Here is a 15,169-nt window from a genome sequence, read left to right as displayed (position 1 = left end):
TTTCCAGTCATTTATACACTTGTATTAAGTTGCCTGAAAGGTTTCCATTCATCTTAAAACAAAATATTTTTTATAGAGTTTGCTTATGCCAAGACAATACAGTTTTGATATATATATATATACTTTAAATCACTGAATATACATATGTTTCCCATATAATTGAATATAGCTTGAATACATATAAGCATGAACACAGAATGTCTTTTAATGCCAATAAAAACAACCACCTAATGCAAAAGGACCTACTAGTAACAAAAATAACAACACTTTATTATAAATTACCATGAACACAAAAATACCCATTAAATGCCTTTAAAGCAACCATTGGATTTCAGATTTTTGATTTGGTGTAACTATCGCCTAAATCAAGCCTATGTGGATGTGTTCGTTTTGATTTCTCTCAATTCAGTACTATTGTCCAACACCTGTTTCACTACTGACTTCCTCGAATCAACAGGAGCAGGTGCTTGCCCCACAGTATTCTTGTCCTGTAAAAGACTGACCATTGCAGAAGCCACACGGGAAAAGCCTGCACTCATGTCAGTTAAGCTTCTGTTGCCATCCACAACCTGAAAATAGTTATAATTCAGCTGCTTTTGCACATATTCTGTCATTTCAGACAAAGAATCAAGTTTCATTCAAAACTCTGCATCCTTTTTTGTAAGAATTCAAATATGGACAATCTCGCAGATATAAGCATTTACTAAAGAAAATGGACCATTCCATCATGACATTTCTTATGCATGCATTTTGCAGAATGCAGAAATTAAGGAAAGCGATTCTATTATTTGGGGAGCCTTCACGCAGTTAAGCCTTTGTATTGATAACTGGAGCTTGGCAAACTAGTGAGATGGTCTGTAGCAAGTTTATACCATTAGGAAATGTTATCCCTTGTATGTGGCCAGTTTGAACACATGCATGGTTTTATAACAATGTGAACAGGAATACTATACAATGTCTCGTACCAAATAGGTCATTGTGATGTTTACAGATAAAATATAAGTCTATAATTAATCCTTGAACCAATGAGCTGTTTAAAGTTTTGACTCTATGAGCATGTTGATTTTTTTTTTAATCCTAAGGACTACCTTGAAATGTAATATGTGAAATATTAAACCTCATGGCCTAGTGGTTTCAGAGAAAAAATATTTTTGCATTATTATGCCATACAGGTCTATCAAATTTCCCCCTCTGTAAGTTTGACATATTGCTAGTTTCAACCCATCTTAAGCAACATGACAGATTTTAATAACATGGAAATGATAGTATAAACTCAGACTGTCCAATATTGAATATATTGAAAGCAAATGTGTCTGATACATAAAGAATAACAGGTTACTGCCTGATCTTTTTGTAATATATCAGGCAAGGCTTAGCATAATTTAATGGCGAGGCTTGCGAGCCGTTATTTTATTTGTGCCGAGCCTGATATATTACAAAAAGATCAGGCAGTAACCTGTTTTTATGTTTATCATACCTCTATGTCCCTGAATTAAAAAAAATAATGAAAAAATCACTAAAAAACTGCAGTTTTAGCGATAAAGTATATGACTTTTGTCGTTTGATGTGTTAAAAATGAGTCATGAGCATGTGCGCTTAATATTTAAAAAATTTAAAATATTTGCTGTTTGTGTTGCATTTTGTGTTTAAAATATATTACATCTTGGTATCAAATTGTTTGCTTCTTTGAATCTGATTCGGTTTTACTAAAAATGATTACTTTATAGTTGATTCCGAGTAATATGACCTACCTCCTATCATTGACTGATAAAAAAACTTCCTGTTGACCATGATATGAAAAAATATATCAGGCAACTTATATCAGGCAGATATCGATGGGGTGGTATGATAAATAAGAATATTGGACAGTCATGTGGTATGAAAGACAGCAGCTGATTGAAACATATAAATATGTACATCTGTATATAATAACAATATTTGTTTCATTTAGAGAGTAAAAAATATTTTAAGCTATTTTAATTATTTTATTTGCAATTGTGGTAATTTAAGTTAATATACTGCCATTTTAAATAATTATTATTGTGTTAAATGTAATTTAAGATGATAAAACATTCAAATTGTATATTTTAATAAAACAGTTCTTGCTCGAATTATTAAAAAATTTAATGTTTGATTTAATGCTCTATTGATTACTTCATAAAGTCTCAAGCCAAGGAGGCAATCTCACCAAGACGAGTGGTCTAACCATGGAACTTCCTTTGTCAGACTCTACAAGCCAGGCTTCATGTAAATTATGCAGCTGCTGTAGATAGTCCTGAAAACAATCAATCATCTAAATCATTTCGTCAACAAAATCTTATAAAAAGACCACGATTGTGAACCTTAGATATTCCAGTGACTTTGAACAAGCTTGCATAAAATGTAGAAATATTTCAGCAAAGATATACTGAAAAATACAAAAATCTTGAGTGTATGAATGTTAACCAGACATCTGTAGTTGATTGCATGCCTAAGTTCACATACTTGTATATATCACATCACAATAGAAACTGGCACATTCATATTATTGTCACTAGGTATAATTGAACACACTATTATGTAGGAATAAACTGTCATATTATTGTCACTAGGTATAATTGAACACACTATTATGTAGGGCACATTGATATTATTGTCACTAGGTATAATTGAACACACTATTATGTAGGAATAAACTGTCATATTATTGACACTATGTATAATTGAACACACTATTATGTAGAAATAAACTGTCATATTATTGTCACTAGGTATAATTGAACACACTATTATGTAGGAATAAACTGTCATATTATTGTCACTAGGTATAATTGAACACACTATTATGTAGGAATAAACTGTCATATTATTGTTACTAGGTATAATTGAACACACTATTATGTAGGGCACATTGATATTGTCACTAGGTAAAATTGAACACACTATTATGTAGGAATAAACTGTCATATTATTGTCACTAGATATAATTGAACACACTATTATGTAGGAATAAACTGTCATATTATTGTCACTAGGTATAATTGAACACACTATTATGTAGGAATAAACTGTCATATTATTGTCACTAGGTTTAACACACTATTATGTAGGAATAAATTGTCATATTATTGTCACTAGGTATAACTGAACACACTATTATGTAGGAATAAACTGTTGTCACTAGGTATAATTGAACACACTATTACGTAGGAATAAACTGTTGTTTTTTCAACAATGCATTACACTCAGTTTTATCTAATTTATTTATTAAATTTGACAAATTATTTCTAAAATAGACACTTAGTTTAAAAATACAGTTACCATTTCCCAAAAAATACTATCACTGTTTATCAAAAAGTCATGGACTCAAAGTATAGACAGAATATAACAAAAGTACGTACAAAACATGTAATAAACAGTTTTGTTTAAGAAAATTGCCAAAATGATGTCCATTCCAAACTTGATGTCTTATTACAAATTTACATAATCCAGTGTTCATTGCTACATTTTTGCGTGTACACAATCAACCGCATTTTTAAAAAATTAATCCTGAAGAAGTGTTGAATATAATATCTGTTACCATAGTAACTAAACGTTCTTCTGGTCTATTACGAGCTTGTATTCTGTCGAAACATTTCTCTGGTGAAGTCCGCAAATAAACTGGAAATAAAACATCGCCACAATTAAGATTACAAACTGGTATTATACTATATAACATAAGCAATTAACCAACTATATCAAACATATACAAGCATATAAGCTACAGGCTTGAATCCTTAATGACTTAACATTGAGAAAAAATGTTTACAATTATCAGATGTAATTCAATATTTATTAACTTCATGTTTAATATTTTCTGATTGTGTTTCGCAATATAATGGTATTATATGTGTCAGATGCAATACATTCTATGTCCCCACCAAACTACCTATCCAGGTCTCTTTTGGGGGATATAAATCAGTGGAGGCAAAACCCCTACCCCATCCCTAGTACTGGACATACCAAAGACTTTAGATCTAGTACATTTTAGATGATCATCTACTTGTATTGCCAAAGTCAACTAAAAGAAACAGAATTCAAACAGCTGTTCAAGATAACTTTTGGCATGCTTTGAGACCAGATTGCTAAGTAAGGAAAGGACAAATAAATACCATGCCCAGGTTACATACCAACAAGGTCAAGGTGGCAGCACTGTACAACATGTGTGAAGCACTCTGACAATACTGCATATTCCATGTCTGACAACACACCCCTGTATGTACAGTACACATTGTAAGGTTTATTGTACAAAGGATAAACATAAAATACATACTCTGTATTTGTAAAGTAAACAATATACAATGAAAAGTATAATTATGTCAGTTTGTATTACCTTATTTACCTCACTTCTAAATAAACAGAGTAAACTTAACACATTTTTGTTTCTAGAAAATGCACTAAACCTATGATATTTTAGTATGATATTGCTACATTATGTAACATGGGAGAAAAGAGTGTGAAAAGGTTGTTGTCATTAAAATTTACCATTCAAAAGCTGATCAATGCAACTTTGAAATTTAAATACTCTTCTAATGAAGTCTGGAAATTTAAAACAAAGACCATTTACAAAGTTATACCATATATACACACTGCTCAAAATGGTTATTAGTAGGAGTATACATTTTTTAATGGTAGGCAAGTCATTGAACTGTTTTCTTATTGATTCCCTGGCTACTTTTGCAAAGGACAAACATAAGAAAAACCCGACCCATAACTAATGAAAAAAAGCATAAAAAATGATAAGTTTTTTATAGTGATTTTGGTAAAATTTTGCATGCAAATTGTGACGTGGAACTATTGAGGTGTCTTCATAACTATTTATATATTTTGCAAGATTAATCCCCTATTGTCAGATAGAAGAAATATATCATTTTAGAACATGTTTGAACATGATTTCCTTTGGATCCATAGGCAAGAACAGTTAATACGAGGTAACTGGAATAATATTTTAAAATCATCTTTTACCTGTCTTTGAGATTCTGTATGAAGCAATACTTGGCACTGTACAGAGATCGTTCCATGACACGAATAGGCTTCCTCTGAAATCAGTTCATCACTGCATGCAGAGACATTTAATTAAAAAAAATCATTTTGTAGAAACTTATATCAAAATAACAAAATTGTACATTCCTTACTTATGAAAAGCTTAAGGGCTTTCTTCACAGAGCAATTTTTCCATGAATTACATGTATCTCAGAAATGTTTAACTTGAGAATAAAGTGTAAAAAGGATAGAATGCTACTAAATGCATTTTCACAACAAACTCTAAAAAATTTGAAAAACATTATACTTGTTTTTTTACATTTTTCTCTAATAATCATATCTAGTTTATTGCCAATGCATTTAGCCATTCAGACAGCTGGATATCAATGTTTAATTTAGAAGATACTGGTTAGCGAGTATTTGTATGAGGAAATAGAGGGTTTTTCTATGATTACTTTGTTAATACAGGGATCTATACAAACAAATTTGTTTGTATAAGTCCCTGGTTAATAATAAGAAAAAGGTAATGAACAATTAACCTATTCATCCTAGGTTTGTGTTCTACAAGTGAATGTAAACACAAATGTTGTTTAATGTGCACGTGCGTATGAACGAGGCCCTCATTAAGGGTTAGTAAAGGGAGGTGATTTTACACTGTACAGCCATATTTTCCAGACATTGATGGTGTAAATGGAAACAAATTAAAGTTAAAATAATACTTTTTTAAACGAAACGTTAAAATGACATAAATGTATTCATTTAAGGAAGCACTATGTCTTTTTCTATGTGTACAAATATAGTTAAAGTGTGTTTTCCATAGCTATCCAACAGTGAAGTTATAATGGTGAATTTGAAGTGTTTCCCTTTAATTAACATGTTAACTAGCTATTCAAGGTATATGTTTATTATACGTTAAAAAATAATAATTATAATAATCAGTGTGTGTTGACCACATCAGTTTTTTTTTAAATATGACACTGCAATAAAAACAATTTAGATCTTTTGCATGATTGTAGCAAAGGAACACAAATCTCAAGAGCACATGCGGTCCTTATTAAGAGACTTCGTTTGTTCATGTTATTAATATCCCCTGTGCGGAGGTCACATTTCACAGCGACAAAATTTGTAAACATTGCAATTTTTAAACAATAACATTTAAATGAATTTCTACTGTCAACTTAAAGAAAACAAGCGTCTGTAAAAAACTGACGAAGCAAAGTGTGTTTAAGGGTTACACAACACGAAATGAATAGAAAGGCCGCTAAATACTGCTGTCCAACAAATACTTGTTAACCAGTACATGTAGACAATGTTCTTGGAGATTGTTCAAAGTAAGAGTAGAATCTGGTTAATTCAAGAAAATAAATTTATAACACTTGCATTCTCTGTACATTACCTGAGGCTGTGAATGTCCCTTCAGAAGGGTTAGAAGTACAAGGGACTGGAATGTGAATGACCAGCGCTTGGGGTTCTCATAAAGAATGGCCTGCAGTATATAGCAGAAACAAGTTATCAGTAAATGTGCATATACACAGAGCACACTGCAAAATGTAACTGCCGTCATCTTTAATCAGCTATGTTTGTATGGAATGCATACTAATTTATTGTTACGTTCAGAAAGCTCACCAATGGGTTTGTTCCACCAAAGTTTCTCCAGCAATTGACTGGTTCTTCTGTAACCTACAAACAGAAAAATAATCAACAAATCGATAAAAAATGCCAAAGTCTGCACTAAATAAACTGAATATATTTAATACCTTGGATTAATCTTCCTTACACCATGGATGATTTCTGTATTTTGCCAGTTTTAAGGAAGTTCATTCTGACAACAAAAACATTTTCAAAACTAAATCTAATATACAGGTATAAAATATGGAATAAAGTCTATGCCCCATGTCAACCATATTTTTTATATGAAAATTATCTGTTTTTCCATGAAACAACTGATGGAACATTCATCCCAAATTTAAAAAGTTGCAAGCTTGTCAGAGATAGAATTTAAGTAAGATGCTGAAGATGACAAACGATGATGACAATGGACACAACATGGTGACCAAAAGAGGTCACCCTACAGAGCTCAGGTTAGCAAAAAGATATTAAGCAGGAAATTGCGTTGAGTGAATACTGATACAAAAATCATGTTCTTTACCTCGACTAATGGACTCAGCTCATGGAAATGTTTCAGGAAAGTTGTCTTTCCACTGCCAATGTTGCCTTCTACAGCCACCTGAATAAGAAACTTTTTGTTAACCAAGTAAATGATTGTTTTGAAATTCATACAGAACAGGGACAGAAATAAAGTTATAACTGGCAAAATCTGAATCAGTTCTCTAATGTTCTTAAAACAACAACATAATTAATTAACTGCAAATATTTGGAAAGGATACAATACAATGAGCATTACTGCTAAATTTGAATAAAACTCTCTGATTATGTCACTTTTGTATGTTAAGGGCATGGCATTTACTTATAAAACTAACGACAACATTTAAATTATTTTTTAAGTGTTGCAATCAAAACGACAGCATTTAGTGATTATTCATAAAATATCTTAAAATTAGCAGTTTAAACATTATTTCTTTAAGTAAGTTTATGGTATCTACACATACTCACATTTATTTTCTTTGAGTAACTTCTGACAACAGCAAAATTCCACCGTTGACATGTACATTCTGGAACAAGAGTGTTTACATAGAACAAAGGCAAGTTGTATAGAAAAAATGCAAATAGTACTAATATACTGTTTTACTGAATAGCTTACCGAAATTACTCTAAGTTTCGGACACACTCTTAATTTTCGGACATACAGGTTTTCATCTATAATTAATGTCTCTAAATTTCTGACAGTATATTTTACAGCCATATTCAACAGACTTCGGCCCTGTTTTCGCTTATCTTGTGACACTTCTATCATTTTTTTAACAACCGGATTAAGGGCATAAAACCTGGCAGATGCAGGCCTGAGGGCAATGGACCATTACATGTTCATTCCTGTTATTGGCTAAATAACCATGTGTACCGATAGAATCAATGGATTCGCCCAACAGCATTTAAAACAGTTTCTGAAGTAGAATGTTATATGTTTTTACTTTTTTGTTTTATATCATTTAAGGCAGAAGTTAGCAAAACTGTAAAGTTGCATTTATTTTTTAAAGCAGAAACAGAAGAGTTTATCACAATAAAATTATTGTACATTGATTTATTGCTTTTATTTCAATGTAAAAAGAAGAGTTAATCACAATAATTATTGTACACGGATTTATTGCTTTTATTTCAATAAAATTATTTTTCCATACATTACAATACACTGAAAAAATAAAAAGGAGTCAAACCTTGAATAAGTTTGCTAAATGCTCTCATTCTTCAATGTTGATCCATTCTGCAACATAAACAAAACAGACATTAATAATATTTCTAAATTTTTATAATTTTACAGTTTTTTAGATATCCCTTACTCTCATATAGTATCGGTCCTCATCATAGTATCATTCCTACAGTACACTCCACACGTTTTCCCCAATTTTCCTCCATACTCTGCGGTGATTGACCTGGAGGGAGATTAAGAAAATCCCGCCAGACGCGGCGTTTGCATGATTTTGAACGAGGCAGTTAACGATCTGCAAAACCGATAAGCCGACGCCGCGGCCCTCGGCATTGGCAACGCGGGGGAAACTCCGCGTTTTACGAGATAACGATCAATTTAATTTTGTTTGACTTCCTGATTTTCAAATAAAATTACATTTATTACAAGTACATACGTGTACATGTAGTATAATATTTACAATTAAAAAAACAAACATCCAAGATAGATCGATCCCGACGTGGTTGTAGAAGTAGTTGTTGTTCTATTGAAAACTCGTTGATTTACGACAAACAAAACGTCGTCTTTTAACTAATACTTACCAATTAATATAAACACAGTTTGCAACATTGTTTTTATTTTGATAATTTAATCCAAAGTTTTCATGTTAGCAGGTGATTTTCTATACTGAACATGTAAACAAATGACCAAGGACCCTCAAAATCTCGCAAATCTGTGTGAATTGACAGTTTGACGTAATCAAAGAAAAGCCGCTTCCTGTCTAAATGCATAACTTACTCAAGTAAACAAGTTCAACCAATGCATAAGAATGGTTTTAATTGTCGGAACAAAGTCAATTCTCTGCTCGCTAATGCATTTATTTTCTCTTTGAAGTTAGGTTATTCCATTGATTGCTATTTAATATTCACAGTTGTATTCTTGTTGCGTCGACATTCAAAACAATGTTTACCAGTAATTATGGACCAAATCGGCAGAGTGACATTCACACATGTTAATCCCTTTTGTCAAAACACCGCAGACAGCAGTCTACACAATAGGTCAGTAGACAAGCTTTGTGTGTTTTCATAACGTCAAACACTTAAAATCCAGTTCCGCCCAGATGTCTTCTTTAATCAGTTTACAGTACAATTACTGTCAAAATAATTACTTTACTAAAATACCGAAACGATAAAGATTCGGCGTGTATGATTTGAAATTATTTTGAAGGAAATATCAACTTATTCGCGATATAATTTTGTTAAAAAATACCAAAGAAACTTTTAACCGAAATCAACACAATTCAATGTTCTCTGCGCTTTTTGTATTAAAAAAATCAACACACGCACGCTTTGCAGGAGTATACCTTGTACATTGCAGCATAATTTTCGCGCGCTTTTGTCGGGAAATATACATGATGACTGTAATTGGAAGCATTTGTAAACGTTGTGTTAACATTAAAAATCGTAGTGTGTTTCGGATTACTAATTATTATTCGCAAATTTTATGGAACATTTATTCTTGTCTTATATGTGTTATGATTTAAATATTAATTGGTCAAATGTCTTATATTCACTCATATTGTAGACGTACCTGTGAATTAAAAAACATAATTTTTATACGTATTAATTTTCTATACAATTATCTTTTTTATACATGTACTACAGTATTTAAACAATTTATTATAACAATGTTTTTTATTTTTTGGCATGCCCAGTAGCACACTGCTAATGCGGCGTTCCGCAGCGGTCACTGATAAGAACGGATATTGTCTGCATTTACCGACTAGGCTAAAGTAATACATGCTGCGGGAATTAGCCAACGCGGTGTAACGCCGAGCGTTTTATCGCGTTTACCTCGCTCTCCCAACGTCGGGTGAACACTCGCTAGCAGAAAAAAACCGCAGAGGGAGCGCGTTTTTGGGGGAAAACGCGTGGAGTGTACTGTAAAACGAAAAACCTTAAAAAAGCTGTTAAGTTAACGTTTTTTTATTTTTTTGAGGTTGTAATTTATTTGATGGTTATCCAGGACTATAACGACGATCATTCTCATGATTTTCGGTGTTTGTTGGAAAGTAGGTAATGTTTATTTCAGGGTAATGCTAGGATTTTTAATTACATAGCACACAATTATATTAGTTTGTTTATGGAATAATAGTAGCTTTATCAAATGTTTTATATGCCGCTTATTTTTTAATAAAATGTAAAAATATTTTTAGAACATGAGCAAGAGTTTCGTTTTTCCATTAAGTTACTTTTTTAGGGCAACAACATACGCATAGTAAAAAATCTTAGAAACCAATCAGATGGGCCGATGCTATTAGACAATTGAACATGAAACAGATTACTACAGGGAGCTACATGTAAGTCTAGCCAGTATTTTGTCAAAACATTGCTGATTTAAATGCAGTTTTCGTTGTTATGTCCAATAATACACATGTACATAGCACATTTATTTTTATTTTAGCACAATGTTACATAAATGTTTTTTGTTTTTTTTAACTGTCCCATTTAGTTCTAATAAAATTAAGGCATGTATTACAGCGACAGATGTCAAATGTACTATATTAACACTTTTGCTGGCATGGTCCCAGAATCAATCACACAAATCTATTATATAGCCGGACAATTAAATATAGGCAGCAAATTTGCCTTTATTGATTCCCATTACAGGAACAACTGCAAGCTGATAACACAAGACACCATAACAATCTTTTTTGTTTCTGTTCATAAATGCAGGCTTTCCACATTTGAGCATGGCCAAATATTCGCCATATAGATTCTGGAAAAAAATGATTAAAATGAAGCTGGTATGATTTGCTCATTTCATGTATATATGCAATCATTAATTAAAACCCAGTTTGCTCATGTTCATTGCATGTTGGACTGGTGTTTTTATTTCATGTGCGCCGTTTTTCAAATATTTTAGTAACATTAATTTGACATTATTCAAAGATGACTGCTTCAGATCCTGTCCGAAAAAAACATCCGAATAAGACTACAGCCATTAGTATTACACAATGACTGTAATAAGTCGACATTGAACGTTAACTCGTCGTTATTAAAATATGATGATTAATCCGTCTAATGATAACAAAATGCACGTTGATCGTCTAGCAAAACGATATACTGAACAAACCTTGGCAATCATAAAATTAACAGCATTTGTAATAATGCTGACATGGGCGCCGCCATCTTTGTTTTGAACCAATCGTTATCGACTTGCCAAGAATGCACGACCGTACTTATTCATTACATAATGTGAGAGCATGGAACGACTATTGTGACATCGAAAAAAGTAGGCTTATACATTACCATGGCCATAATGGTCAGGGTCTGCTCACGAATAAACACATTATCAAATATCTCTGTTTTCCTTTAAAATTTGTTACAGTTTTACTCCAATCAGCAGAAAACTCACATACCTTAGGCTTTTAAGAACCAATGCACACCAACAGGGATAGATTTCAAAACTCTTTCTTTCTACAAACCATTCTTGACTGGAATTTAATTAGTGAAAGCACTGTGAGTTTAAAATGTACAGAGTATGTTAAGGCTGCAATATTGGTAAAAGTGGAAGATTACCCTGCTCTTACTAACGCTCGATTGGTCACAGTCTGCTTGGGTACTACTTGAATGTACCCAGGGTACACTTAAGATACTTAAATGTACCTTTGGTAGGAAAATATACTGAAACAAACCCGGGAATTCTAACGCTAATTTTGTTGTAGTCGGCTTTTTTTTCAAATGAATTATGTTAATATTCTGTAAATGGCCTCTATATTATCGAAACACCTACTCAAACAAGAGCTGTCTCCATAGGATGACATATGCCCAGAATAAACGCTTTGATAGAAGTTATGAACATTTTTTAAAACCTAAACGCGGACCCTAAGTTCAAGGTCAAAGGGGTCAAAATTTGTATGCGTATGGAAAAGCCCTGTCCATATACACATGCATACCAAATATGAATGTTACACCTGAAGCGACATAGAAGATATCAGCAATTTTCGAAACCTAAACACAAAGTGTGACGGAAAGACGGACAGTGCGATCACTAAATGACCTCCTTCGGGGGCATAACAAGCATGTTGAGGCAGGTTTTGTTCAAGAGAATTTAGTTTTGTATTCCTTTACGCGTTTAAAACATCGTTTATTTGGTGGAAATAAAACTCGGTAACAGTCTAAATTGGCCTTGTACGTGTTAGTATATTTTCGTACACGGGGGGTACATTTAAGTTTATTTAAGTAGTACCTGAGCCAACAATGACCATTCAAGCCTTACTAACTTCATGTGCACTCCCAATGGCTTAGAAGCCAGATTTTGTTACTCCAACATATCATTCAGATTTAAAACAAAAAAAACACTTCATAAAATATGACTTTTTATCAAAGTCTAATTTAATGTAATTCGAATAAATGTTCTGTGATAAAAAATTCAACAAAAATGTGTTTTTTTTTATTTTGAGACGACGTGGAATTGAGATATAAAGAACCAGTCAAGATGAAGACAATTTATTATTGTAGGAATTTTCAAAACGAGACTTAATTGTATTGCTGAAATGATGCATACCATGAACAGTATTGCATCTAATTTTTTATGCAATCACTGTCATTTTGTAGAGAAATCAAACAATATATGTCTGCAGTTAATAAGAGTGTACCTCCAAGAACCTCCTGGTATACTAAACTGCACTGAAACTAAATACAATCTACAACGTAAGTGCTTGATATGTGGACATTGGGTATACATGTATATATATGTTTCATCGTATGATTTGCCTTGTTAAACATAAACAATAACACAGCAGCATGCATTTTTCACCATTTATCAATGAATGTTTCAAATACAACAATGTTGTACATGTATGTTAATAAAATCCCCAAAAATAAACAAGGACCGCGGTTACAAAGTGCATCAAATGCAAGTATTTCGTCATACATTTACAATGAATACATGTATATTTAAAGTAGGACAATACTTTCATTTACATTGAGTGTCTTCTTTTAGTACTATGGTATGTTGCAGTTTCAGTAAACACGGTAACACCAAAATCTGTAATATCAATCTTAATGAACAGCTTTGATAGCACATTTGATAAAGAATATTTAGAATAATAACGATATATAACGTTCAACTTTGAAGCATAAACAACAAGGTATGCTTACTTACAGGCAATATGAGAGTTATGTACCTTCACACGGCAATCAAAGCCATAAAAATCTTCAGCTCATAAGTACCGGTAACTAACATGTGATTCTAACACATTCATTGATACTCATGCTTTTGGAGGGGTTACATAACCTCATCACCAAATTTCAGATCATTAGAAATATAAAGTGAAATCACAGACTGGTTCACAATTTCTAGCATGTCAACGACACTGTTTTGATCACATTTCAGCTCACAGTCTGAAGACCACTCTGTAGGATCTTTAACATCACTGGGTATATGGAGGCAAACTCCTTCCCTTGTCGAGACTTCACCTGCTGTACATATGCTTCCAGACTACCCCTGAAACATACCAGGTGTTGTTTCATATATTTAAGTTCTAAATGGAATTGTGAATTGATTAGATGCATCCAATTTTATTACTCTCAAAAGACTATTATTGTAAAAAAAACAAGATATGTGTTTATCAGAAACACTATGTCTCATTTTGCGCCGCTTTGAAGCTATATATTTGACCTTGAAGTATGACCTTGACCTTTCACCACTCAAAATGTGCAGTTCCATTAGATACACATGCATGCCATATATCAAGTTGCTACCTTCAATATTGCAAAAGTTATTGCAAATGTTAAAGTTGGGGCAAACAAACAAACACATAAACAAACAATCAAACCAATGGACAGGGCAAAAACAATATGTCCCCCACTATAATGGTGGGGGACATAAAAAACATTGTACAAATTGATTCTATTGAGATTCGTTTTAAGTGAGATCAATGAATTCAATTGGGTATCATACTTCAAATACCTTCAATAAGCATACATCCCACTTTAAAGATAATGGTATGTATAATTAAAACAAGAGGGCCATGATGGCCCCGAATCGCTCACCTGACTAACCAAATACAATCCCAACCCAGTTTTCATCAAGATAAACATTTTGACCAAATTTCATAAAGATTGGATGAAAACTGTGACCTCTCTTGTTTACACAAGGTTTTTCTAATATTTGACCTATTGACCTAGTTTTGACCCCAGGTGACACAAATACAATCCCAACCCAGATTTCATCAAGACAAACATTCTGACCAAATTTCATAAAGATTGGATGAAAACTGTGACCTCTATTGTCTACACAAGGTTTGTCTATTATTTGACCTAGTGACCTAGTTTTTGACCCAAGATGACCCAAATACAATCCCAATCCAGATTTCATCAAGATAAACATTCCGACCAAATTTCATAAAGATTGGATGAAAACTGCAACCTCTATTGTCTATACAAGGATTTTCTATTATTTCACCTAGTGACCTAGTTTTTGACCTAGTTACCTAGTTTTTGACCTCAGATGACCCAAATACAATCCCAACACAGATTTTATCAAGATAAACATTCTGACCAAATTTCATAAAGATTTGATAAAAACTGTGACCTCTACTGTGACCTCTACTGTCTACAACAACAAATTGTTAACGGTTTTTCTATTATTTGACCTAGTGACCTAGTTTTCGGGTCATTGACCCAAATACAATCCCAAACCAGATTTCATCAAGATAAACATTCTGACCAAATTTCAAAGATTGGATGAAAACTGCAAACTCTATTGTCTACACAAGGTTTTTCTATCATTTGACCTAGTTTTTGACCTAGTGACCTAGTTTTTGACCCCAGATGACCCAAATACCATCTCAACCCAGAT

At 32.6% G+C, this 15,169-nt stretch overlaps 2 protein-coding genes across 3 annotated transcripts in view; both read right to left on the bottom strand.

Annotated features, from left to right (window-relative positions):
• Positions 1 to 113: 113 nt before the first annotated feature.
• LOC127865105 (deoxynucleoside kinase-like) lies at positions 114 to 11,532 on the bottom strand. 2 transcript variants are annotated; one of them, XM_052405009.1, is made up of 11 exons: positions 11,438 to 11,532; positions 8,334 to 8,380; positions 7,615 to 7,673; positions 7,151 to 7,228; positions 6,628 to 6,681; positions 6,398 to 6,487; positions 4,984 to 5,057; positions 4,149 to 4,231; positions 3,560 to 3,639; positions 2,189 to 2,275; positions 114 to 569 (listed from the first exon to the last, which is right to left on the bottom strand). In XM_052405009.1, the coding sequence occupies exons 2-11, from the start codon at positions 8,359 to 8,361 to the stop codon at positions 372 to 374; spliced, it is 831 nt and encodes a 276-aa protein (XP_052260969.1). In that variant the 5' UTR covers positions 8,362 to 8,380; positions 11,438 to 11,532; the 3' UTR covers positions 114 to 371. The 2 variants fall into 2 exon arrangements, with proteins under 2 accessions (XP_052260969.1, XP_052260970.1); XM_052405010.1 differs by having other exon boundaries at positions 438 to 569; positions 2,155 to 2,275.
• A 1,579-nt stretch (positions 11,533 to 13,111) lies between these two features.
• Positions 13,112 to 15,169, bottom strand: part of LOC127865083 (conserved oligomeric Golgi complex subunit 5-like) — a 35,550-nt gene continuing 33,492 nt past the window's right edge. The window contains exon 21 of the mRNA XM_052404976.1: positions 13,112 to 13,813. Coding sequence (XP_052260936.1) covers positions 13,699 to 13,813 — 115 coding nt within the window. The 3' untranslated portion in view covers positions 13,112 to 13,698. The remainder of the gene's footprint in view (positions 13,814 to 15,169) is intronic.

This window comes from Dreissena polymorpha, chromosome 1, assembly GCF_020536995.1.
Source record: "Dreissena polymorpha isolate Duluth1 chromosome 1, UMN_Dpol_1.0, whole genome shotgun sequence".
Taxonomy (NCBI): domain Eukaryota; kingdom Metazoa; phylum Mollusca; class Bivalvia; order Myida; family Dreissenidae; genus Dreissena; species Dreissena polymorpha.
The sequence above is the reverse complement of the archived record's forward strand: the minus strand, read 5'-3'. Positions and strand labels throughout refer to the sequence as shown.

Bases quoted from the DNA above. Each gene is read 5' to 3' on its own strand.
- LOC127865105 (XM_052405009.1), bottom strand. From the start codon at position 8,361: ATGAGAGCATTTAGCAAACTTATTCAAG. The intron at 7,674-8,333 runs GTTTGACTCCTT...CTCTTGTTCCAG, and splicing joins ATTTAGCAAACTTATTCAAG to AATGTACATGTCAACGGTGG. The intron at 570-2,188 runs GTGAGATTGCCT...AACTATTTTCAG, and splicing joins TGGTTAGACCACTCGTCTTG to GTTGTGGATGGCAACAGAAG.